General features: G+C 40.2%; 1 protein-coding gene and 1 long non-coding RNA gene across 11 annotated transcripts in view; both read right to left on the reverse strand.

Moving 5' to 3' along the window:
* The window catches only part of Clip1 (CAP-Gly domain containing linker protein 1), a 100,664-nt gene that overhangs the window by 17,133 nt on the left and 57,017 nt on the right, over positions 1–26,514 (reverse strand). For 7 of the 10 annotated variants that reach the window (XM_048343017.1, XM_048343018.1, XM_048343021.1 and 4 more), the window contains 11 exons: positions 24,098–25,042; positions 21,653–21,769; positions 19,476–19,533; positions 18,901–18,984; positions 17,711–17,867; positions 16,427–16,592; positions 16,112–16,327; positions 11,599–13,866; positions 10,205–10,321; positions 7,495–7,601; positions 2,255–2,375 (listed from right to left, as the gene is read on the reverse strand). In XM_048343017.1, the coding sequence (XP_048198974.1) occupies positions 2,255–2,375; positions 7,495–7,601; positions 10,205–10,321; positions 11,599–13,866; positions 16,112–16,327; positions 16,427–16,592; positions 17,711–17,867; positions 18,901–18,984; positions 19,476–19,533; positions 21,653–21,769; positions 24,098–25,042 (4,356 nt within the window). The remainder of the gene's footprint in view (positions 1–2,254; positions 2,376–7,494; positions 7,602–10,204; positions 10,322–11,598; positions 13,867–16,111; positions 16,328–16,426; positions 16,593–17,710; positions 17,868–18,900; positions 18,985–19,475; positions 19,534–21,652; positions 21,770–24,097; positions 25,043–26,514) is intronic. The other 3 variants (XM_048343024.1, XM_048343023.1, XM_048343025.1) reach the window with 1 other exon arrangement.
* On the reverse strand, positions 2,598–5,600 carry LOC125349168. Its single transcript, XR_007210470.1, has 2 exons — positions 4,555–5,600; positions 2,598–4,193 (listed from the first exon to the last, which is right to left on the reverse strand). It is a non-coding gene; the product is annotated as an uncharacterized LOC125349168 (long non-coding RNA).

Raw genomic sequence — 26,514 nt, forward strand, 5'->3', positions numbered from 1 at the left:
ATCAGGAGGAAGGTGTCAAGGAGGAAAGTTGAGAGTATGGGTGCTGGCAAGACCAAATGTCCACAGATAACAGAAAGTAAGAACCTGGATTTTAAAATCATTAGGTAAGTGAAGACCTTAGCAAGAGTCATTGCAGGAGTACACTAGGGTCAAACAGCAGTCAGCAGGGGGTTAGGAAAAATGTGAGGTGAAAAACAAAGGCAGACATCAGATTACTCTTTACAAAAGTTTGCAATAAAAGAATAGCTAGGTATCAGCAGCCAGCAAAAATTCCCAATTTTAGAGATAAAACAATACTTCGAGCCAGGCAAAGTGGTTCACATTTGTGATCCTAGCTATGGGGAGGTGTAGGTAGGAAGATTGTGGTATAAGGCCAGCCAAGGATTTTTCGGTGAGACTCCATCTAAAAAAATAACTAAAGCAAAAATGCTAGAGGCTAGACTCAAATGGTAGAAAACCTGCTTAGTAAGCATGAGGCTAAGGCTCAAACCCCAGAACTGTCAAAGGGAAAAAATTAAGGAAGTTACTTTCCTAGCTGTTCTTTGAGAGCACTAATTTTTAACACCCTGCAGAATGACTTATTTTAAAACTGTTAATCACAAAGCCTTTTCAGCAAGAAGCAATTGAAATCCCTCTTATAGAGAACAGAGCTGTTAGGATGGAGAAAAGCCTTGAAAACCTATGCTCCAGGTGTCAGATCTCTAGAGTTCCTTACAGCTCTAGCTCTGAGTGTCAGAGAGGAAACATAATCATCAGTCCAGTGCAGGTCACAACTTAACAGGAGAGGGTAATCTCTGTGTTCTTCCAACTATGAACTACTCTCTCACCAGAGATGTTCGATGAAATGACAATGAAATGAAAAAAAAAACAAGAAGGGAAAAGACTCAGAACTATCCTAACTCTTCTTCTAAGTTCTGTGGATACATAAATGTTTTTAGATGCTCTAGCTAGTTGCCAGGAGAAAAAGAACCTCTTCAGGTCAAAGGGCTTCTATTTCTCATGAACTCCAGTTTCTCACAGAAGACAGCAGTAACTCTATATAAGTCAACATTCTTTAATTCTTTCCCAGACCCAAATCAGAAGATGACACACATCCCTTGACACTGCTTGCCAAATGATGTTAACTGAATTACAATCTTCTTTTTGCTTCCATTTTCTCTTTTACACATGGGATAAAAAGAGTGCTAGTATATAGAATTTTAGTGCAGATTAAGTGAGATGACAGCTATCATCTAGGTGTATCTGCCACAAAGTAAGAGTCAGTAAGCTTGCTACTCTCAGTCATCAGCATCACATTACTGTGAAGTCTAGAGAATGTGGCATTTAAGAACAAGAAAACTTTGAAAAGCCAAAATGAACATCTTAAAGTCTGAAATTAACTCTTCAGAAAGTGCTTTCACCAAAAACGGCACTCAACAGTGACACCAAAGTACTCTATCCAAGTACTTGGGTAGAGGGTTTCTTTGCAGTACAAAGCAAGGATGAATGAGTTAACTACAAAAGTCTTAATTGAAGCTGTGATTTCAAGCTGCTGCTCTAGGTCAGATGTGGCTAATTCTGCACTTTGGTTTGACATTAGAGAAGAATACAAAGTAGAATATCTCCTCCTTTACAACCAGTTCTGTCCCCATGTTTAATCAATGTGTGTCAGAAACCTCTGTGTTTGTTTTAAATATAAAAGGCAAATGGATTATGCTTCATCCCAGTTATAACCCACATTCCACATATATCAACACACATGAATGCACACATACAGGTCTATTAGTGAAAGACTTAACCATTTTCTTTAAATTTAAATGGAAGCAGAATTCTATTTAAAATCAGTTGACCCTCACACCAAATCCATATTCTGGAATCTTTTGCCTTAAACCAATTTTAAAAAAAACTAAGTGAAAAATCATTTTGAAATCCAAGCAGTGCTAAGAGATTATGACAGTGTCCTCTTTCACTTAAATGCCTTGCTGGAAGACTATCTTTTAATAAAGATCTTATCTTCTAATTGCTTATCAGATACAGCAGAGAGAGAGTGAGTGTGTGTGTGTGTGTGTGTGTGTGTGTATTTAGTGGACCTGTCAATTCATTTAAAAATGTATCTAAAAGCAGCATGCTTAAAAACAAGGAGACATACAGCCTAGGCAACTTGAAATCCCATCTGGAATGGCCCAACATATCAAACATATCTCTGAGCAGTCTCCAAGTATATAGAAATCAGCACAACAGATCTAGAAACCCGCCATGCCAAAGGTTCACTGACCTTTTGATGACTTGTGACTTCGTCTCTGCTTCTCCCTAGTTCCTCAGCAAGTTTGACGTTTTCTTCTTGCAATGCTGAAAGCTGCTGGGACTTCTGAGCTGCTGCCTGCTTTAGGGTTTCTCTGCAAGGACAGTGAGTGCAGAGTTACCATAGAAACAAGACAGGCAAGGAAACTGTGGGAGACAACCAGCTTCACAGCACTGAGGAAAATAGATCTGGGTCACATGCTCAATAGGATCTATAACAACAGGAGACAGTGTTAGCTATAGGCAGGAGAGGCCACATGGCACTAACATCTCAAAAGGAGGATAGCCACTCATAATTACTACATTAAAAAAAAACCAAACACCTAACAAACACAATATCCACCTCCCACCACCCCCGCTTACCCCGACAAGGAATTTTATTTTAAAAAAAAATGAAATGGTCCACTATATCCTTGTTTTTAGGAACATTTCTATTAGTGATATAATGTGATACCACAGCATTCTATTCTAGTTGTATAGATGTGTGATGTTTTTCTCTGGCAGAAATAGAAGTTCAATGATCTAATTTACCAGTATCTTTCAGAATCAATTGCTGACATGAATCTGAGTATGTATTTAGTACATAAGAGGTAAAATGCCAAAGGAAATAGCTCTCTAAATGACAGGTATTATATTTTGATGGTATTATTTCCACAATGCTAATATGTAACCAAACAAAGTTAAAAATATAACACAACCTGCTAGTTAACTTGTTACATAAATACAATCAATATATAAACTATAAACAGGGTACATATGTTTATAAAACACTTTCTCATTGTTAAAATTAACCTGAAACCTACAGAATATATTATCCTTTACACATGGATATTAAAAATATTTTGCTTGATCAATGGATTTTAGTTTATACTACAGAAGGTTTCGAAGCAATTTTAAATTTCAAGTTAGTCTATGGTGGTTAAACTCCACTTAGAAAACTGCATGGCTGAATTCTGAATCCAGTCATCTGGATGTGAATCCATCTGCTGATGCATGAACACATCTATTTTTAACCCAATTGCCTAATGGGTGGCAATGCCTGACATCTTCAATTTTCTTGATTTTTATTTCTCCACATATCTATAAGATGCACTCTGGGATGGCCTCAATGATTTAGGGGTACAAATCTACACAAAAATTCTCCTATCACACTAAATAGAGATTTTTACAGAAATTTTTTATTTATTTAGCAAATGAAGTAAAATTGAGAAGGAATTTTAGTCCCAAGTAATTAGTAATCCAAAAGCTAGAATGATTAATTTTTTTATTATGTTGGTCCTGAAGCTAGAACTCAGGGCCTGGGTACTGTCCATGAGCTTTTGTGCTCAAGGCTAGTGTACTCTACCACTTGAGCCACAGCTCCACTTCCGGCTTTGTAGTGATTAACTGGAGATAAGACTCTCAAAGACTTTCCTGAAGGACCTGACTTTGAACCACAATTCTCAGATCTCAGCCTCCTGAGTAGCTAAGATTACAGGCAGGAGCTCCTAGTGCCCAGCTTGAAATGATTGATTTTTTAACTGTGGATCCACCCACATATATAAATGTGTATGTACATATGTGTATATGTGTGTAGTGTACATATGTGTATATATGTGTGTGCATGCACATATACCTACATTCCTACCTTCTAGAAATATTTTTGTGGGTGTTTACGGAATTTTTGAATGCCCCCAGAATTTTAATAATGTGATGATGTGCACACACACAGCAGGCAGAGTTCATTTCATCAATCCATGACCAATCAGAAGATTTTACTTAAGATGCAATCACCATAAACCAATATATATTTTCTAGATGGTACTCTCCTCACAGAGCCTATGTAGTTTCAGCATTGCATGGCCTGTCATAATGATACTTGCATTCCACTTCCTTTTCTCTTAACAGTTCTCATCTTGCAAGTCTTTTAAGAACTCACTGTTGGGCTGGGAATATGGCCTAGTGGCAACAGTGCTTGCCTCGTATACCTGAAGCCCTGGGTTCGATTCCCCAGCACCACATATATAGAAAACGGCCAGAAGTGGCGCTGTGGCTTAAGTGGCCGAGTGCTAGCCTTGAGCAAAAAGAAGTCAGGGACAGTGCTCAGGCCGAGTCCAAGCCCAGGACTGGCCAAAAAAACAAAAAATAAATAAAAACTCACTTTTTACATTAATTTATTCTTTTTTTTTTGGTGGGGGGGTGGTTAGTTGTGGGGCTTGAACTCTGGGCCTGGGTGCTGTTCTTCAGCTCTTCAGCTCAAAGCTACTGCTCTATCTCTTTGAGCCACAGCACCACTTCATTGTTTACATTAAAAGACTGAAGTAAGGCAAATTAAAGTTAACATAGCAATCTAAAATTGGCCAAAATATCCTACAGTAATAACCTATAGAAAGTGTTATTAGCTGGGCACTGGTGGCTCATGCCTGTAATGATAGCTACTCAGGAGGCTGAGAGCTGAGGATCATGGTTTGAAGCTACACACAGGAAAGTCTGTGAGACTTTTATCTCCAATTACCCACCAGAAAACCAGAAGTGGCTCTGTAACTAATATAGTGCCCAGGCACTGAGTTCAAGCACCATGACTGACAAAAAAAAGTGCCATTAATCTTTTGATCCAGTGCCACACTTCAAATGCAAGGACACTTCTTTGACTTGTCTCCAGTGCATAGTGGGGAGATATACTTCACGGATAAAAAGGGATCCTAAGACACTCAGGACGGATTCTGAAAATACAGAAACATTTCTAGGGACTAGAGATGATATTCAATGCCTAATATGCTCAAAGCACTGGGTCCTACCCTCAACACTGCAAAGAACAATAACAAAGATTTCTAACAACTTTTAAAGAAGCTACTTTTCATTCTATATGTCAAGATAGCCTGAAACAAGCAAAAAAAAAAAAGATTCTGCAGTTTTAAACTGAGAGACAAAACAAAAAATCGATAATATTCTACTCATGACTCCATTACAAATGTGTCACCATGGGAAATAAACTGTTACTCTTTCATTGAAAACATTTGGCTAACCAAAATCAATGGCTTTCCTAAATAAAACCAGCTAAAAAGTAGCACCAAGGAAAAGGATCATGGGTCACAAGTACTAACTTCCACTTCCAGTGCTGAGGGATGTATTCTATGGGAGTGGGGTTCCTCTTAGAATCCCCAGGGTATACTGGCACGCCTTTATCTCTAGATTTTGCCACCAAGGAATGCAACTAAAGAACACAAAACAACCACACTGTTTGGAGAAGTGCTGTTCCCATCACACAAGCCTGCCATAGCAGATGGTCCTTGAAATGTGACCAAGTCTAGAGAAGTGTCAATCAACTGTCCCTTCCCTGCTGCCTGTCTGTTCACCAGCTTCTGAGGGAAGCTCTGTTCTTGCCATAAGGTGTCCAGGAACTGAGTGGAAGACAGGATTCCCTCAAGCCTGGGGCATAAAAAGTTGGATGCTTGGTTTGACCTGGTGCCTACTCCTCCCTTAGCTGAACTACTCCCTTCAGTGGACAACACCAGGAAGGACAGGCTACAGTTACTGTGTCAACAGCTGGGCCAAAGATTTTTACACATGCCTTTGATTCCACAGACAGGAAGCCAAATACAAAGAGTAGTTAGCTCTATTTTGTTGGAGCTGAGGGTTGAACCCAGAACTTTTCATGTGCTTGCCATATACCCTACCACTGAACTACATACAGTCTCAGCCACAATTGATTTCTTTATAGAGGTAAAACCAATCCAACACAAACTGGGGCGAGTGAGATGGCAAGACCTAATAAGGACTTTGACCATTAACGGGTAGTCTCAGTGAAAGTCTAGAAGGATCTAAGGAGCACTACAAGACTCCTAAGGAGCACTTCAGGAATAATATCTAAATCCTAAGAGATCTTGGCTACATTCATCTTGGTCCTGCTCATTCATTACCTAACATGGCCCAGAGAGCTGAGGACTAGGGCTTTGGCAGTGAAAGATTGGTTAGGGATTCTTCTGTAGCTCCCATCTTCCCTTACCAGCTGCCTGTGTGACACAAATGAACTGAAGTCAACATTGTAAATACCCAAGGTTAGCTTAGCTACTTGTGTCACAGGGGAAAACTAACTGAAGTGACTCTTTCTGAATGTAACCAGTCTCTCTTTCTCTCCTCGCCCTCATTTCTTTCCTTCCCTAGCCCAATCCTTTTTGTTTTGGGGGAAGGGGGTCAATCATGGGGTTTGAACTCAGGGGGCTGGGCACTGACCCTGAGCTTTTTTGCTTAAGGCTAGCCTCTATCACTTTGAGTCACAGAGCTACTTCCAGGCTGGTAATTCATTGGCGATAACAGTCTCACAAACTTTCCTGCCCCAGCTGGCTTTGAACTGTGATCCTCAGATCTCAGCCTCCTGAGTAACTAGGATTACAGGCTGGTGCCACCAGCTCTGAGCTCATAAATCCTATTTTTATGGTCATTCAAAATGCTGATCATTTAGTTTCTTGGTCAGATGATTGTTCTTGATATTGCTGGGGTATTTTTTCCTATAGGGCATAAGGGTTCTAAATGTGGAGACTGCCTATTATTAAACATATACAACTTCAAACCTCTGATGAGACTTAAATTTTCATAGCTTTTTCAAGTCATACTTGAATGCTAAATGTCATAACTTCTCAGCCAACACACAGGTACCTTTGCTCCTTTAATTTAGTTGTAGTTCTGAGTTAATAATGGTTAAGGAGTTTACTTCTGGAGGATATAGTAGCATTTGGGGTGCAGAAATGCAATTGTTTGTTCCCTCAGGCAGTTTTCAATTTTTAAAAAACTATTACCAAAATGAAAGCGGCGGTAACAAGTTTGATGAGAAATGTACACACTACCTTTGTATGTAACTGCAACCCTCTGCACATCACCTTGACAATAAAATTTAAAAAAAACAAATGAGAAACAATTAGCATTGTCAGGCTCATGCCTATTATTCTGGCTACTCAGGCGGCTGAGATTTAAGGATCATAGTTCAAAGCTAACCTGGGCAGGGCAGTCTGTGAGACTCTTACCTCGATTAACTGCCCTCCCTCAAAAAGCTGAAATTAGAGCTGTGGCTCAAGTGGTGGTACACTAGAGCAGTAGCCTTGAGGGAAAAGAACATAGCAGTGCTTAGGCTCTGAGTTCAAGCCCAGGGTCTTGCACCAAAAACAAACAAATAGCATTGTTTTCCTTTTTGCAATTTAAAATAAGTTCCATAATTTCTTTCAAAGAACATAAACTTACATTTCTTTCCTGAATTCTTCCATTTTCTGATTCTCAACTGTCAGAAGCTCTTTTGATTTGTTCAGCTCTTCCACATTTTTCAGGTTGTTTTCTTTAAGTGTATCCAACTTAAAGACCAAGAAAAAAAAAAAACGCTTGATGAAATTATTTCCTTTTTCAATAGCTTGGCTGGATAGACAAATTATTCATAAAAATTGTATTTTAAAATAGATGAAATCAGTCACTTGTAAAAAAGGTGGGGGGCAGTTCACCTAAGCAAAAAGATTACAAATGACAAGTCTGTTATGAATTCCAAGTCTCTTCCTTATATTTCTTGTTCATCTGGCTCTCTTTCATCTTGTGTACAATTCCCAGTACTTATCACAAAGCTGAGGAACACAAAGCCGAGTACTTATCAGGAAGCTGAGATCTGAAGATCATGGTTCAAGGCCAGCCTGGGCAGGAAAGTCTGAGTCTCCAGTGAACCACAAGAAAACTAGAAGTGGTGCTGTGGCTCAATGTGGTAGAACATTAGCCTTGAGCAAAAGAGCTCAGGGAAAGCCCTGAGCTGAGCTAACACCCAAGTCCTGAGTTAACTGATCCCCCCCCCCCAAATAAATAAAGCTTGCTATTTCAAAATAATCCATCTTTTAAAAAAAGGCAAGGATTATTCCTTGTGATTAAATAAGACTCCTTTCCTTCCCTATACATTAGTGATGCTGGATATAATTTCCCAGTGTCAGTACTAAATTTACATAGTCCTTTCTATAAAAAACTATTATTTGAGTTAACATATTTGACTGGAAAAAGTTTTAGGTATCCACTTGAACTTTTATATGAAGAGAAATATGCCACATAAAACCAAAGGGAATTTGTACACATTCAGGCCCAGCACTTCCCTTAAGGGATATAGCTAGCCAAGGGTCTGGCTCCTGGTGAGAAAGCCAGGTAAGTTGCTGAAATATGGGAGTGGCTAAGGGGAGGCTCTGGCAGGTGGCTGGAGCTTAGTGTGCAAAGCACCTGTCAAGGATGAGAGCTCAAAGAGTCTATCAATTACATGGTGTAATCCTGAGGTCAGGCTGGTTCTCTGGGCCTTGGTGGCTTTGTCTTCTACTGCCAATAACAAGAGTTCTTTCATGTCACCAGCCAGGAATCTAGAAAGTATCTTTTTAGTTTTAATACCACCAACTTCCTAGATTTATGATCAAGAAAAAAACAAAGTATCAGCCAGATTCTGGCAGCTCACACCTGTAGTCCTAGCTACTCAGTAGACTGAGACCAGAGGATTGTAGTTCAAAGCCAGCCTGGGTAGGAAAGTCCGTGAGACTCTTCATCTTCAATTAACCACCAGCAAACTGGAAGTGGCACCATGGCTCAAAGTGGTAGAGTGCTAGCCTTAAGCAAAAAAGTTTAAGGACAGTGCCCAAGCCCAGAGTTCAAGCCCCTTGACCAGGAAAAAAGAAAAACGAAATATCACAATGGACCCAAGATGTGGTTCAAGGCTCATCCAGATTTATGGTCTGGCTACAACAGATGCATAATTTTCTCTGATCTCAACCTTAAAGGTCAGAGACATTTCCTAAACTTGTGTTCACACGGGCTTCAAATTTTGATTGTCCTTTTTTTTCCCCCTGGCTGTGGGGCTTGAACTCAGGGCCTGGGTATTATCCCTGAGCTCTTTTGCTCAAGGCTAGTACTCTACCACTTTCAGCCACAGCTCCACTTGTTTTTCAGGTGGTTAATTAGAGATGAGTCCCACAGAACTTCTTGCCTGGACTGGCTTTGAACCAAGATTCTCAGATCTCAGCCTCCTGAGTAGCTAGGATTACAGAAGTGAGCCAGCAGTGCCTGTTATGAATTTTTGGTCTCTCTCTCTCTCTCTCTCTCTCTCTCTCTCTCTCTCTCTCTCTCTCTCTCTCTCTCTGAGTACTTGGGTTTGGATTTAGGGCTTCAAGTTTGCTAAGGAGGCACTCACTGCCAAGTGCCGGGTGTACAGAACTTTATACACCCATTTCATGAGTCTGTCTGTTAGGGATTTAGGTAGCAGCTTTCCAAGAAGAAAAAAAGTTATTATGAGATGGGAAGGGGGATCGGGACAATTAGGGAATTATGCAAGAAGTGCTACTTGTGGATAGAACCTGCATGTCATAAACTTTTCCCAGCTCCTGAAGTGACTAATTCAAAATGACATAAATGGGAATCAGTACTGAACTAGGCCAAGAAAAGGCCTGCATCAAGATCAGGGCTGGGGATTGGAATTTAGTGGTTCCAATGGGGAAGGAGTTGAGGAAAAACAATGTGCCATAAGATAAAAGATACAAAAACTAGGTACGCCATCAGCACCTCCTTCTTCTAGTGTTATCACTAAATAATTATCTTTGACAGCCACACTATTAGGGTTTCTCCCTCATATCTTTTTTTTTTTTTTGTCTTTTCTTGTTTGGTAAAGGGGATTGAACACAGGACTTGCACTTGCTAGGCAAGCACTTTGCCACTGAGCTACATCCCAGCCCTCTCCCTCAATTTTTAAAGGTTGGTCCTACTAAATAAGTAGTGAAGTAATCCATTTTATTTAGTTTTATCGTGAATGTGGTATGCATTAGACTCTAACACAGATGAAACCTGTATGAGTCCATGCATCAAAAATTTACAAAGTCCTGAGTTAGTGATCAAACATTCCATGAGGCCGGTAAGCTGTTCTTTGTACAAAAAACCATTTAAATCTGATTACTTCGGTCTGTAGTTTTGCATTTGTTTGCTTGGTGTCCTCCAAGGAGGCTAGAGTTTCCGTCTTCTCTTTGGTCATCTGTTCCATTATCTGCATGGCATCTTCTGCAGTCTGAGCAGCCTAAGTACAAGAAAACATTGTGAGGAAGGAAGTTAGTACCCTCCCTGATGCCATCAGGCACAATCAGGCTATGCTGCTCAGGCAGCACTCAGTATCTGTGTGGCTAAGAGAGGCACACAGAGGTCAAAGCCATCATCCCAACCCTGAAGCAGACAGACACATGAAGGATCTGTACTCTGAAGTAGAACAAGTTACAAATCTTTTCTAGTCCATCTCTGAGTAATTCATTTCCATATTCCTCTAAACCTACATCTAAGTTCCAAGTTGCACTGGCAAGCTTGCTCTCATCATTTGAAAAGACTAGTGATAATAAAGAATAATTCCCCATAGAGCTGAATGTCTCTTAATCATATTTATTGCTGCTAAGTTTAAAAATACTATTCTTGGTATTTCAAATTTAAGGCTCTTGAAATCATTTGATTTAGGATGACAATTTTTTCACATAAAAACATAAATTATTTGGGCAATTACAACATAAAGCTCAGTGTTTCATGAAAACTATTTAATGGAAAGTCTATGAGAAACTGTGGGTAATGAATTGTGGCTGTGAATAAAAAAGATGTATACAACATATGGAAATAATGCATGCTGGCTTCTAAATATAAAAAAAATAATAATCCCCCAAAGAAAATCTTCCTATGTACTGCCTGCAGTTTTATTTGGCTTATGTAATAAGGTTTATAAGAATTCCATGTTATACTCAGTTATAGCAATAGAGGTTTCAGTGGAATCTTCTAACTCCAAAAAGACTCAATGGAACAGTTAAAAGCCAAATAGCACATATTATATTTCAATATGTTCCCATTGTATTACTGCTCTTAAGCCCTTACCACAACTTTTTTTTTTTTTTTTTTTTTGGCCAGTCCTAGTGCTTGAACTCAGGGCCCAAGCACTGTCCCTGGCTTCTATTTGCTCAAGGCTAGCACTTTACCACTTGAGCCACAGCGCCACTTCTGGATATATATATGAGAAATTGAACCCAGCCCCAACCACAGCTTTTTCACAAAGTTTTCCCTTAAATCAAAAAAGAAATCTTTTTTATTCACAGTTTGCCTTTCTTTTCCTAAACAGGGGAGAGACTACTACAATTAGATATTTAGTAAAGAATTGCCCTTTCAGACTGCAATGAACAGCTGGAGACAAATGAGACATGAAGGGACTGCACTGGGTAGACTTTCATAAGTAGCAATGAGGGAAAAACTCACGTAAGCTACTAATGTTAGTGCAGAGGGTTAGTAAGTAGTCCCAGTGTTCGATACTTGAACCTCTCACTTTACCGTAAATGAATGAAGAGTCTCAAGCTCTCTAATTTTAAGGGTAAGCTTGCTTTTGTCTTTCCTCAAAGTACGGTTTTCACTTTGAGATTCTAGGAGGTTGGCTGAAATGTGGCTGTTGGTCTTGGCCAGCTGGCTAATCTCTTTCTGTAGGAGAAAGTAGCTTTCTTCCAGCTTCTCCTTCTCCTTCAGGAGCTCGTCATTTCTCAGCATCATTTCTCTTTTCTCAGCCAGGACATTCTTGTTATCCTGCAGTGCCTTTGCTCTGTCAGCCACAGCTACCTCGTGGTTCAGCCGAAGATCATCCAGGATCTTGGTGAGGCAGCTGTGTAGTTCCTGCAGTTCCAACTTGGACTTGGACAGAGCAGCAAAATCACTTTTCAGGGTCTCTATATTGGCAGCAAGCTGAGCTGTTTCCACACTCAAGAGCTCCTTTTCCTTAATTATCTCCACCACTTCTTGTTCCAATTTGGTCTTTTCTTGGATTAGTACAAAATTCTCAGATTGAAGCTGCTCTGTACATACTCTTAACCCATCCACCTCCTGCTCCAAGAGCACCATTCTCCCATGAAGTTTATTGTTTTCATACAAGGATGACTCATTTTCTTTCGCTCTGGCCTCTTTTTCCAAGATTAAAGACTGCTGCATTGTATGAATCTCCTCATTTAATTTCTGACATTCTTCTTGCAGGTTCAAACCATCCCTTAGCAACATGTTCTTTTCACAACAACAAGTCTTAAGCTCAGCATTCAAATTCTCCTTTGCTTGCATCATGTTGGTGTGTTCTTTTTCAAGATCCTTTTTGGCATTTTGAGCCTCTTTCAGCATTAAAGAGAGGTCACACTTACTGGCCTCTAACTCTTGGTTTACCTGTTTTCTCTCCTGAAGCTCTTTCTTCAGAGCATCGATATTACCGAGTAGTTTCATCTTCTCCTGAACAATTATTCTTCGGCTTGCAGCCTCTTGCTCATACTTCCTTTTAAGGTCTCCTATTGCTTTGATGGAATTTTCTCTCTCTGAAAGTAAATCTCCATTTTGTACTTCCAGTGCTGATTTTTCTTTCAAGAGGCTGTCCTGCTGCTTTTTAAGCTTAGTAATTTTCTGACAAGCCATCTCCTTCTCAGAAGTTAGGCATGTGATCTTGTCATTGAGACTCATCTCGAGATGGGTGGCTTCTTCAGAATGCTTGCTGAGTTTCTCTGCAATGATCCTATTTTCACTTAAAAGTTCTTCTTTCTCAGCCAGAAGCCTTCTCTCAGAGGCAGCCAGAGTCTCTTTCTCATGGAGAAGCTGGATGCATTCAGAGTCCGTGATTGCCCGACTTGTCTTAATCTCTTCCAGGAGCTTTGTAAGACTTGTATTGGTAGCCTGAAGCTGCCTTGTCTCCAGCTCAGCCTTCCTCAGTGCTTTGCTGGCACAGTCCAGCTGTGTGTGCAGAGCATCAGCTTCAGTGCTGAGGAGCTGTTTGACCTGCAGGGCAGCCTCCAGGCTGGCACTCAGCTTCTCCTGACCCTGATGTAGTGTGTCCTTCTCGACCTGCAGGTCTCTGTTGCTTTGGAGAAGGCTCTCTCGTTCTGCCTTTAGGGCGAGGCACATGTTGTCAAGGCTCAACTGCTTCTCAGCTGTTGACCTCTTCTCTGATGTGAGCTCCTCAATCTCATGGACCAAGGCTTTCTGATCCTTGACAAGCTCCTCGTAAGCACTCTGAAGTTTCTGAATGATATCGTCCTTGTCTTTTGTCAAGATGAGGTTTTCGGCAGAAAGCTTCTTGATCTGATCCTCCAGGTGGTCTTTTTCTAGTCGAGCCCTCTCAGACATAGCTATCAGAGTATCTGTGCGGAAGTGGAGCTCCTCGATGAGTGCCTGCATGTGCACCTTGGAGGCTTGCAAAGAGTCATTTTCCACATGGATCTTCAAAAGCTCCTCCTGTGCAACACTGATTTCTTTAAGCAATTTTTCTCTCTCAATAGCCAGAGCTTCTTTATCAATATGTTCCTGCTTGTAAAGCTTTTCAGCATCTTGCTTTTCTTTAAAAACTTTTTCCTTTTCTACATTGAGAGTTTCATTTACTGACCATAATTTCTGTTGGTCTTCCTGAAGCAAAGTTACTTTGGCCTCCATTTCTATCAATTTTGATAAAAGCGAACCTTTTTCTACCTTTAAAGCATTTCCTTCCTGTGCAAGAAGCTGCTTCTCTGATTTCAGACCCCTCAGCTCTTCTGACATTAGTTCAATTTCTTTTTTGGCTGATGTTAACAAACAAGTTAGCGACTACAGAAACACAAGATGGAAAGAATGGAAACAAAATGAAATCAAGCAGACAAATGCAAGCCCAAATAACTTAATGTAGACTGTCAAAGTTTAAACTTTTCCACAGTCAGCTGCATAGAAACCATAAAATAACAATAGGAAGAGACAGATCCCATAAAGGGATAAGTAATATAGCTAGGTGCTGGTGGCATATGCCTGTAATCCTAGATACTCTGGAGGCTGAGATATGAGGACTGCAGTTCAAAGCCAGCCTGGGCAGAAAAGTCCCCGTGAGATGCTTATCTCCAATAAATGACTCAAAAAAGCCAGAAGTGGTGATGTGGCTCAAGTGTTAGAGCAGAAGCCTTGAGCACAAAAAGGCTCAAAGACAGTGCCCAGGCTCTGAGTTTAAGCCCCAGGATTGGCAAAAAAAAAAAAAAAAAAGAAAGAAAGAAAGAAAGAAAGAAAAAGAAAGAAAGAAGGAAAGAAAAAAGGGATAATACAAGGCAAATTAATTTAGCTTTGCAAAGTGCTTATTAGCTTGTCTTATCTTTGAAACAACTTGTGAAATTATTCCTGATAACTCCCTACAAGAAAGAAATAGCATCTTTTTTTTTTTTTTGGTGGGTTGTGGGGCTTGAACTCTGAGCCTAGGCAATGTCCCTGAGCTATTCAGCTCAAGGCTAGCACTCTACCACTTTAGCCACAGAGCCACTTATGGCTTTCTGGTGGTTAGAGATAAGAGTCTCACAAACTTTCCTGCCTGGGGTGGCTTCGAACTGCAACCCTCAGATCTCAGCCTCCTGAGTTAGCTAGGATTAAGCCACTGGAGCCTGGTCTGCAATTTTAAGATGCAACAAATCTAAAATTAAATTGTCTTACAGAACTAGTGACTATTGTATTAGACAGCAGAATTACAGGCCGGTAACTCATAAGCCAGGTTCACCAGTTCTATGACCTCCTGGAATGGAGTATAAAAGTTGTTGAATATTGTATAAACTTCCCTAAGGTAATAACCTTAGGTTTAATTGGATTCTCCAGAGTCTATAAAACATTAACATTTATTACAATCAAACATGCACATGGCAACTTGGGGGAAGGGAAGAGTTATGACATTTTAACCAAATGACTTTTACACAAAACTACCAGATAAAATCAGTAAAACCTCACATTAGCAACTAGAATGCTGTGGTTTGGCCAGGTAATGACATTTCAAAAGGAATACTACAAAATTAGAGTTTATCCCAATAAATGGAACTCTCCCAATAGATAGTAGATCTGGGAATCATATCCAGCATTAAATGGCTCATCAAACTGGAGGTAGGTTGTTTTTTGTTGTTGTTGTTATTTTTAATTGTTATGTTTTGTTTTTGCCATTTGTAGGGCTTGAACTCAGTGCCTGGGCATACTGTCCCTGAGCTCTTTTGTTCAAGATTAGCTCTCTACGACTTTAAACTTTAGCTACACTTCCAGTTTTCTGGTGGTTAATTGGAGGTAAGAGTCTCCCAGACTTTCCTGCCTGGGCTGGCTTTGAGCCACGATCCTAAGGTCTCAGCCTCCTGAGTAGCTAGGATTACAGGCATGAGCCACTAGTACCCAGTCACTAAAGATATTTTTAAGAGGAGAGAAGAGAAAGTCCTGATTGGCAGGGCCTCATGTATACAAGGAAAGCACTCTTGCCACTAAGGCCATATTCCCAGCCCCTTGTCATTAAGTTCACAGAGACTTTATGGGCCCACGTGAAAGTCCCCTCCATAGTTCTCACTGTAGGCTCTGTAGAGCATTATTCATTCAGCTAGACTCTCCAGTTCTAATTCTGTTCACTTGCTTCCCTTGCTGCCTTCTGCTTTCTGTAGTTTGTCTTTCCTAAACCCAGTGAGGGGTAGCAGCAGGTTCAGCCAAGACTAGAGGAAGATGCTTTCCCACCCACAGGAGAGTCTACTGCAAGCAAGCCAACAGAGCTCAGGCAACAAGAGGCTATGTGACAGCTGAGGACAAGCAGCATAGGGGTAATGATGGCTACCAGGCACACTTAGGGGAAAGCTATCACCATCTCTGAGAAGGAAGAGCAAGGACAAAAACCACTTGGGACCACAGGAAATTCCATTCACCATCCACCAGATACGGAGAGATTATCATCTGTGGGGACAAGTCAATGTCTCACATTTGCTGCTGCTTTCTAAGCTCCCCTGCAGCCTTGGTGCAGAACTCAAGCCAGCTAGAACACAGTTACACAAAGCGGCATCACTTCTGCTCTCAGACTTACTTTGGCTTTCTCAGCCTGTGTTTTCAGTTCGTCCATCTCCTGCATCAAGCATCTGTTCTCCTCCTGTGCAGTCCTTAGCCTTTCCTCTGTGTCCAACAGTATCTTCTGTAGATTCTGCAGGATTTCTTCATGCTTTGTTTGCATATCCAAACTAGCTTTTTCATACCTGGCTTTCAGATCCTGACACTGGTTGTGGCTTGTTTCCATTTTCTTTTCCTGCAGAGCCCCCCAAAGGAAGGAGTTAGTCATTTGGCCATATATGGACCACCCTGCTCTCCTTACAAGTTCAAACAGTTCCATGTATTCCCTCCTTACCAGGTCCAACAATTTTTCTTCTAATCCTTTCTTTTCCTCTTCATGCTTTTTGGCTGTTTCCTGCTGGCTCTGTTCAGCTTTAAGAGTTATTTCCCCAATATTCTTCTGCAGAAAACTCGCATTTTCATTAGCCTTTGTAAGCTTTAGCTGTAATTCTTCTACACATCTAAAACAAGATTCAGTGTGAGATGTCATTTTTTATAAAGACACTTTAAATTTAAGAATTATATTAGAAACAAACTATTTTTGTTTTTTGAGACAGAGTCTCCCCATTGGTCAAGAACTTGCTTTGTAGCTCAGATGGACCTCAAACTTAGGATGCTCCCAGTTTAGCTTCCTGAACATTGGGATTATAGCTGTGTACCACCATGCCCAGTAAGAACTATATTTTTTGTGTATGCTGGTCCTGGTGCTTGAACTCAGGGCCTGTGCACTGTACCTGAACTTTTGTGCTCAAGGTTAGTGCTATACCATTTGAACCACAGCTCCACTGGTGATAAGAGTCTCATGGACTTTCCTGCCAGAGCTAGCTTTGAACCATAATTCTCAGATCTCAGCCTCCTGAGCAGCTAGGATTATAGGTGTGAGCCACCAAGAACAACAATTTTATTAATGATTATATGGTTTATATAATCATTGGTTCTATAATTTATGAGTAATAATCTCTGAAATCAAGGCAGATAAAAAAATGACTTGCCTGGAGGATGATTTTAACAAGTGTGGTAGTTATACATTATTCAGAGTAAGAAATACTATATTGTGAAGGTTTATTGTCTTATATTAATCAATTAGTCAGGGAAAATGAAAAATACATATACTAAAGGAACTAGGATTGAGGGAAATAGCACAAGTAAGTGGTAGAGTATTTGCATGTTTGAGGCCCTGCGTTCAATCTCCAATACCACACACACACACACACACACACACACACACACACACACACACACACACACACGCACACACACACAGAAAATCTGGACACCAATATATCTTGACAAGGGAGATAGGCAAAGTCCATTTTAGAAGATTAAACAGTTAAGTACACAATAAAGCAGTAATAGAAAGAAACAGAGGGTAGGGGCAGGTAGTTCAGCTCAGTGGTAGAGTGCTTGCTTCATGTGTACAAGGCCCCAGGCTCAATCCCAGCATTACAAGCACAAAAGCAAGAGCAAAATCAAGAGAGAAAAGGAGGAGACTGGAACCTATATAAGACAACAACCCTGAGCCTTCTGTCCTCTCAACATTTAGACAGAGCAGAGCCTAACCATCAACATATCCACATACCTTTCTTTCAGACGTAACTCATCATTCATTTTAGTCAGCTGAGAAGAATTATCTCCTGACATCTTCATTATTTCTGCAATGTCATTTTCCAATTTTTCCTTTGCCTTTACCAGTTGTTCTTCTCTTTCATCCTGCTCTCTAAATTTGGCCTCCATATCTGAATACACAAAAATAGCACTTCTGGGGGTGACAGTGATCAAGATGCATTGTACTCATAATGGGACTTAGAGTTGTAACCTCCTTATACAACTACTTAATAAAATTTATTTTAAAAAACAGCACCTCTGTATTAAGAGCAAGAAACATTTACTGGAGACATCTTGCACTAGGAATATTGGCAGGTGCCAATTCCTAACCCTCATGGAAATCACACCCTAGCAAAGAAGATAGACAACAAAAGGAGAAAGAATGGTGTAACACACACAGGAAGTGCTAAGAGAGAAAAGATGAATGCAGGAGAAGGACCTGGGAAGGAGTGAGGGACACAAGTATAGATCTGAAGCAAAGGAGGGAAGAGAGAAAGACAAAGACAAAAGCTGTGGAGCAGAAACATGCCTGAAGTGTCCTCTACCAGCACGGAGATGGATATGGCCAAAGTGGAATGAGCAAGCAGAAGGAGAGTCTGAGTTGAAATTCTCCAGGTAATGGGGCTTGATGAGAGTAAGGAAGACAGCTTTTACTGAGTGAGATGGGAACCACTGAATCATCTTGGGCAGGAAAGTGACATGATATGACTTCATGTTAACATGATCACTCCCAGCTGGGAGCACAAACCTCTGATTGAATCTGTAAGGCAGCAAGAGGAGCCACTGAGAATTTAAGACCAGACTGGGCTATAGAACCTATATCAAAGTAAAAAGTAAAAAAGAAAAGTGGATCACCCTGTCTGCTGTGTTGAGCACAGAAAGAAGGGGGCAAACACAGGAAGTAAGTGGTCAGCTGTTAAGGTTATAGAGACCGTTTCAGCTTGGATCAAAGACGAGGGAGTGATGGGATGTGTTAAATTCTGAAGTTTTTTAAAAACCAAGCAGAAAAGACTTGCTGAGGGTTACAGATCTCACATATTATATAACCATAATGAATAGAGCAGTTACGCCTGAATAGCAGATGTTATTCTAATAAATGACAACCATCTTAATCCTAGTAAATTTACTTTACTTAATGATTAGTCATCAGAAACATCTCCTTACCTGTTAAATTTTCTTTCAACTTCTCCAGTTCAGAAGACAGCATGTTAAACTCTTCTTCCTTTTTGTGTAACTTGTTTACAGTTTCTATTTAAGATAAAGTTGAAAGTTTAATGTGTTTCATATTTAACAGTCACTAGAACTTGTCTGACTTATAACCCAATTGAACAATACACTTGTGAGACCTAAGAACACAGGAATACTAAAAAGTCTCATTAAAAATCACACCTATATACATGACAAATGAAGCAATGAGCATCTCTGCGACCTCCCCATATCTGTATGTCAGACAGACCCCAAGCATGCCTTTTCCACACATCTCTCTTCTTCCAATTGAAACTCAAGAAAGCTGTCAATGATGAAAGCTTAAGTGATACTTTCCCCAGGAATACTTACATTTTAATATGGAACAAGAAATGAAAGAATTAGGATTTTGAGGCTTCTGGAAGCCAATGGAATACATTATTCCTGCATGCTACAAAATTTAGGATTGTAAGACTTGACTACAGGTGATGTCTATCCTGCACTAAAGAGAGCAGTTGCAGTGTGAGGAAAGGACACGTTCTGTTCAGACGTACCTTGCATACTTTTCTGAATAGTGACTGCCTCTTCTGAAGCATCAGCAAACTTTTCTTTCTAAAGAAAAAGAGTCAGATAGTCACAATACAAAGACTTCAAAACATTAAGTTTCTACTGGTAATAACTACAATACTATTTACTGTTTGTGGCTGGTTTTGTTTTGGTAAATTAACATACTTGAAACATATAAGCACTAACAAACTACCAAATGCATATAGTGCACATGCATGGGTATGTGTGTATGCCTGTATACATATGTATGGACATGCACACCCATGTAAGTATACACAGGTACATGTATACAGTGTGCGCATGCACATGATGTGTCATGGTGCTGATCCTCTAATAACAACCTCCTCTTCAGAAATCCCCATCAATAGACAGAGTTCTGGATTCCTCCTGGTCCCCCCTTTTTTTGTCTTAGAGCTGAGGACCAAACTCAGACCTTGTACTTGCCAGGCAAGTACTCTTCTACTGAGCTAAATTTCCACGGCCTGGATTCTTTATATTTCTTTCTTTTTTTTTTTTTTTTTTTTTGGCCAGTCCTGGGCCTTGGACTCAGGGCCTGAGCACTGTCCCTGGCTTCTTCCCGCTCAAGGCTAGCACTCTGCCACTTGAGCCACAGCGCCGCTTCTGGCCGTTTTCTGTATATGTCATGCTGGGGAATCGAACCTAGGGCCTCGTGTATCCGAGGCAGGCACTCTTGCCACTAGGCTATATCCCCAGCCCCGATTCTTTATATTTCTGATAGATTTGTGTCAAGTGCCTTAGGAATCTGAGTCTACAACTTTTTAAACTGAAAAGCTTCACAGGTTAAGGGAATCAAAACACAGAATGTGGGGCTGGGGATATGGCCTAGTGGCAAGAGAGCTTGCCTCGTATACATGAGGCCCTGGGTTCGATTCCCCAGCACCACATATGCAGAAAATGGCCAGAAGTGGCGCTGTGGCTCAAGTGGCAGAGTGCTAGCCTTGAGCAAAAAGAAGCCAGGGACAGTGCTCAGGCCCTGAGTCCGAGGCCCAGGACTGGCCAAAAAAAAACCCACCAAAAACACAGAATGGTGATTCCCAAGCCAATTCTTTTCCTCAAAACTTAATAACAAAAACATTATATACCAGACTGTCTAGCAGAACTTTCTGCAATGGTGAAATGGTCTCTAATAACCTATGGTCACAGATAGCTACTGAGCACTTATAATTTGAGAAACTGAATTTTCAGAGAAACTGAATTTCAAATTTTACCTAAATAATTGGAGAAGCTATCACCGAACAGCATAGCTATATGATTACCACTAAATTTTTTTAAGGTATTCACCTTGATCCACCACTGTCATTAGCAAAAACGTCTAGTAAGTGGAGAATAGAAAGGTTAAGTGAAGGAGAAACAGTTTCTCCTATCTAGTTTCTCTGTAAGCTTCCATCTTTCCTCTTCATGGCACAGGGATACTATAGTTCACTGCTGACAATGATCAGCCCTAAACGAAGTTGGGTTTTGGTGTAGACAAGTTGGAAAGGAAAAAGCTGAGGAAAGTTTTTTAAAAATGTCTTTCAAGGGAAAAAAACACAAATGCACAAAGGAAAAGTAATTTCCTAATGTGTAATATAATTAAGCTTTAACTATATGGCACCCTGCCTTATCAACAGATTGCTCTGAGGACCAAGATGGTGGGTGTGAAGAGTGAGGTGAAGAGATGGGAGTGAGATGCCTGGTTTCCAAAATCAATATCAACGAAACCAAACCATGCTGGATTTGTAACTGTGATTATCTCTGTGTTTAGTAAAACTGCTCAATAGCTTTCCAAAGCAGTACTCTTATTAGCGGGAAAGAAAGGATTTTAAAAAAGAAAGAAAAGCAAATACCTACCTTTAGTTTGTCCTGATCAGACTCCCCTGAAGGTTTGTTTGGTTGTTTGGCTGGTTTTTGTTTATTGAGACTGGGTCTCACTATGAAACCGAAGCTGGCCTTAAAATTGTCGATCTTCCTGTCTCAGCCTCCCAAGTGCTAAGAGTACAGGCATGCTCCCACAGGTATTTATCAGTCAGGGATTAATGTGCTCAATTTAAATCAATATTTTGAAGGAGAAAAGAAACAGCTGCAGTATCTTTCTTTATGAATTTTTTTTAAAAACTGGAAATGGCCAGAAACCTTCATATTCAGATACCCAACAGGTACTTACCAAAATCTGAAGTTCTTTTTCCAAAGCCTCTTTGACTTGACTGACTTCACTCAAAGTGTCCTGAAGGTTAGTAAGCTTTAGCTCTTGCCCCTGGAGCTCTTTGGTAATGCTACTAGCCTAACATACAGAATTACATGGTATAGAAGCAAATGAATGAAAAAGGAAACAAAAAAGAATGATAAGGGAAAAATAAACAAATGTAAAAAAATCCATGAGAAACAAACACAACAAAACAAAACTGAAAGGAATAAAAAGGTGTTCTTTTAAATTCTAAGAATCTAATAACATTTTAAAGAATCAGTTCTAGATATGACTGTCTAGTGGCTATTTTTAGAAAGTTAAAGATATATTTCTATTACTTGGTCCATTTTATTTCTAGAGACCAAGAACCTTAATGCTGGGAGTATAGGAGAGCCCATGCTTATGAGCATGCTCAAGGGCCCTGGGCTCAATTCTCAACCTCCTCCTCCCCAAAGACCTTAAAATAGAAATGTAGGTACATTATAATAGTGGTCTGTGTTATTCACCATACTTTCAGCATATAAAGTATTTAAAAATTTTAAATGTACTAGAAAATAGCCATCAGAACTCAGTTGTCGGGCTGGAAATATGGCCTAGTGGCAAGAGCGCTTGCCTCCTACACATGAAGCTCTCGGTTCCATTCCCCAGCACCATATATATAGAAAACAGCCAGAAGGGGCGCTGTGACTCAGGTGGCAGAGTGCTAGCCTTGAGCGGGAAGAAGCCAGGAATGGTGCTCAGGCCCGGGGGAGTGGGCGGTTGTAGGGCTTGAACTCAGGGCCTGGGCACTGTCCCTGAGTATTTTGGGCTCAAAGTTAGTACTCCACCATTTGAGCCACAGCACCAATTCCAGTTTTTGAGTAGTTAATTAGAGTCTCACAGGGGCTTTTCTGCCTGGACTGGCTTCCAACGTGATTCTCAGATCTCAGCCTCCTGAGTAGCTAGGATTACAGGTGTGAGCCACCAGCACCCAGCTAATTAAATCTTGATACAAAAAAAAGTGGCCCAACCATCCGTCTCTCTGATAAACTTTTGTTTTAACTAATATTTCAGAACTACATGAGGAAATTAGAGAAAATTTTCCTGTAGCTAGTTTTGCTATCTTTAAATAGCAAATGTTGCTATTTGTCCTCACCTGTCTCTAGTGAACCATCATAACACTTCCTTCTCTGCCACTAAAGCAGCTGCTTCTGCAGAATGCTCAGTACATTCAGCACCAGCACAAGTACCTCAACTAGTGATAGGATTGGGAAAAACTTCCTCAGTCCTTAAAAATGAGGATGAGGGCTGGGAATAAGCCTAGTGGTAGAGTGCTTGCCTTGTATAAATGAAGCCCTGGGTTCGATTCCCCAGCACCACATATACAGAAAAAGCCAGAAGTGGAGCTGTGGCTCAAGTGGTAGAGTGCTAGCCTTGAGCAAAAAAGAAGTCAGGGACAGTGCTCAGGCCCTGAGGACTGCCCCAGAACTGCCCCCCCCCCCCCCAAAAAAGACTTCCGTTAACAGCACTAGTTATGCAATCAGCAAATGCATTTATATGATCTCCTATGCTTTGATAAAATGTACACTTAGTCATCCTTCAAATACACTTTTTTTTTGTCCCGGTGCAGGGAATTAACTCAGGGTCTGGGTGCCGTCACTAGCTTTTTTGTTCATGGCAGGTGCTCTACCACTTGAGCCACAACTCCATTTCCCCACTTTCCTCAAAAAGATGATGGTGTCTTCAATGTGGCATGGAAGAAACTCCAATGAAAATGACGTAGTAATTCAGAGGCCATTGGGCTCTTGACCTTACTACATCTGCTATGAATATTACTCATCACACGTATTAATTTACAAGAGTTGAGAAGCACTTAAGAGTTCATATTATGCTTTTATATGATGTGGGTATAAACAGAGGAACTGACTTCATATGGTTGTGTTGTGTTTTTTTTTAAACAAAGTCTGGCTGAATAATCTGAGTTGGCTTCAAAGTTGCCATCCCTTTGCCTCAGCCTTCTTCGTGCTGGGATTACAAGCATGAACCACTATGCTCAGTCAACCTTATAAATTTCTATGTAATTCATACATGCATTTATCTTATTAACACCAGGGTCTCAGGGAGTTCCCCATTTTAAACAGAGTATAGATTGGCATTAAGCTTAAATAGAAGCCAGCATCACTACTCAGAGTTAAAGTAATCAGATTCTAGGAAACCAATATAAATCTACTTATGATCAGGCCATTATTTTCTCTAATCTCCTCAGATGAAACCATACTTGAGATCCTTAGAAGAAACTCTAAACTATACTCAACTGGATGGGCCATGCAATTTGTTTCCATGAAATCAGGAATTTGGGATGAATGATCTCAACTCAAAAGTAACAATGTGAAACAAGGAAACAACAGAAAAGAAAAGAAAGGATGGAGGATTGTCAATACAAACCTTGCCACTTTCAGCATTCTTTTCAATCTCTAAAGTTTTAATCTGTTTCTCAGCTGCCTCAAGCTGCTGTCTAAGTGTCTCAATTTCCGATTTACCTTCGGAACTGGCCTTCCGAAGTGCATCAAGATCCAAGAGCTTTTCTTCAGCAGCCTTGAGCTGTGATGTAAAATTACCAATGGCTTTGGTTTGTTCATTGCACTTGATTTGCAGAACCTCTAGCTCCTTTACCTTTATTTCAGCCTCCTGCAATTTGTTTAACGTGTCTTCCATTTCCACTAGATGCTGGTCTTCTGCTTTGTCCAGTCTCAATTTCATGGCTTCCAGATTGTCCTCCTTTTCCTTAATGATTGTCATCAGTTTAGCCTTCAGGGCTTCTATCTCTTTAGCATGAGCAGACCGTTCAGAGTCTTGTTTATTCTGCAGACTTTCTATTTCATGCTGGTAATCTAGTCTCAATCTCTCTATTTGTGTCTTTAACTCAGCAAATTCGGCTGTCTCTGTTCCAACTCCTTTGCTAAAGGACACCTTCAGCTCCTCCATTGCCTGCTGGTGGGATGCAATAGCAGTCTCCAGTTTGGACTTCCACAGAGCTATCACATCTGAGTTCTCCTTGTTAGCATGGTCAAGCTTGCTTCTCAAGGACTCATTCTCTTTGGAAAGCTTCTCTGTGGCTACATGCAGAGCCTTTATTTCCTTCTGAAATGTCTCTTCTCGAGTCCCAAAATGCTCCTTCAGAGAAGTTATTTCTCTCTGATGGTCAGTATGGGTGGATTCTAACTTTTCTTGCAAAGAGCTTATTTCTTGCAAAAGGGAAAGCGACATATCCACATCTCCAGCAGGTTTACTGGACTCTAGCCTTCTTCGGAGCTCAGCTACTTCCTGTCCTCTCAATGCTAGGTCTTTTTCTAGTTCCATTATACGTGACTTTTCTGACACTGTAGCCACCTATTGACAGCAGTCCAAAGAAAAAGAGATCATTTAAATAACAAATCACTGATAAACTTTCTTTCAGTGGTGGAGATCTTTACAAACACAAATGCTTGTTAACTTATCTCTCACTATGACAATAGCTTAAGCCCAATTCTGGTAGCTGCAGTTTAAAATTATAAACTTTGGCAAACTTCAACTTTGAGATGCTAAATGCATCTAAGAATGGATACTGAGCTTAGTTTACTCCAGTAATATTTGCTTTGCTCTAAAGAACTTTTAAGTCATGGAAGTAACCATTAACTTATAGTAAGGTAACAGTTCGCAAGTATGTCTGCTCCTTACTTGGCCAGTTTTTCTATTCCCCATCACCCAGGCTGCACAAATGCTTCTCTGTCTGTGCTTGGTGATTTATAGAACTGGAGTGTTTAATAGGACAATCACTGGCCACATATGACTACTAAGCACTACAATGTGGCTCATTTCATCTGATGTGAGATGTGTTGTAAGACATATATCAGGTTTTGAGAATATTAGACAGCTACAGACATAATTATATACATATATGTATAGATATAATATACATACACATGTGTATATATATACATATATACACATACATTCTTTTTTTTTCTTTTAAAGCCACTACTGAAGCCTGAACACAGGGCTTCTCGCTCCCACTTGGCTTTTTTGCTTAAGGCTGGCACTCTACCACCTGAACCATGTCTCCACGTTTTTTTGAGGGTTATCTGGAAATAAGTTGTTTGGATTTATTTGCCTGGCGGGATCCAAACTGAGATTCTCAGATCTCAGCCTTCTGAGCTATCTAGGATTATAGGTGTGTGTCAACTGCGTCTGATACCTTGTTAACAATTTTAATGTTAATACTATTTTAGTCAGGATTTCATGATGAAATTATAATATTTTAGATATACTGGTTTAAATATATTATTACAATTTCAACTGTGGCTAGATGCTGGTGACTCAACACCTGTAATCCTAGCTATTCAGTAGGCTAAAATCTGAGTATCGCGGTTCAAAACCAACCAGGGCAGAAAATTCCCTGTAAGACTCTTATCTCCAATTAACCAGTCAAAAACCAGAAGTAGCCCTGTTTTTCAACTCAAAGTGGTAGAGCACTATCCTTGAGCAAAAGAACTTAGGAATAGTGCCCAGGCCCTGAGTTCAAGCCCCATGACCAACCAAGAAAAATTTTTTCAACTGTCACTTACTAAACAATTAATGTGGATACCATAAAATCATAAAAATCATAAAATCATGTGGCTTGCATGACATTTCTACTGGCTAACACTGGTATTGCTATTAAGTATTCCAGTGAATATATTGTCTATAGAATAAAGGCCTCAACTGGAAAAGGAGAATTACTAACTTTTCTTTAAATGACAAAGAAAGATTACTTACCTGTGATAAGCATTAGAATCTTACAGAAGGACTTCTTTATGGATTTTATAATTCTATCAGCATTTTGA

The sequence above is a fragment of the Perognathus longimembris genome, chromosome 3, assembly GCF_023159225.1.
Source record: "Perognathus longimembris pacificus isolate PPM17 chromosome 3, ASM2315922v1, whole genome shotgun sequence".
NCBI classification, from domain to species: Eukaryota; Metazoa; Chordata; class Mammalia; order Rodentia; family Heteromyidae; genus Perognathus; species Perognathus longimembris.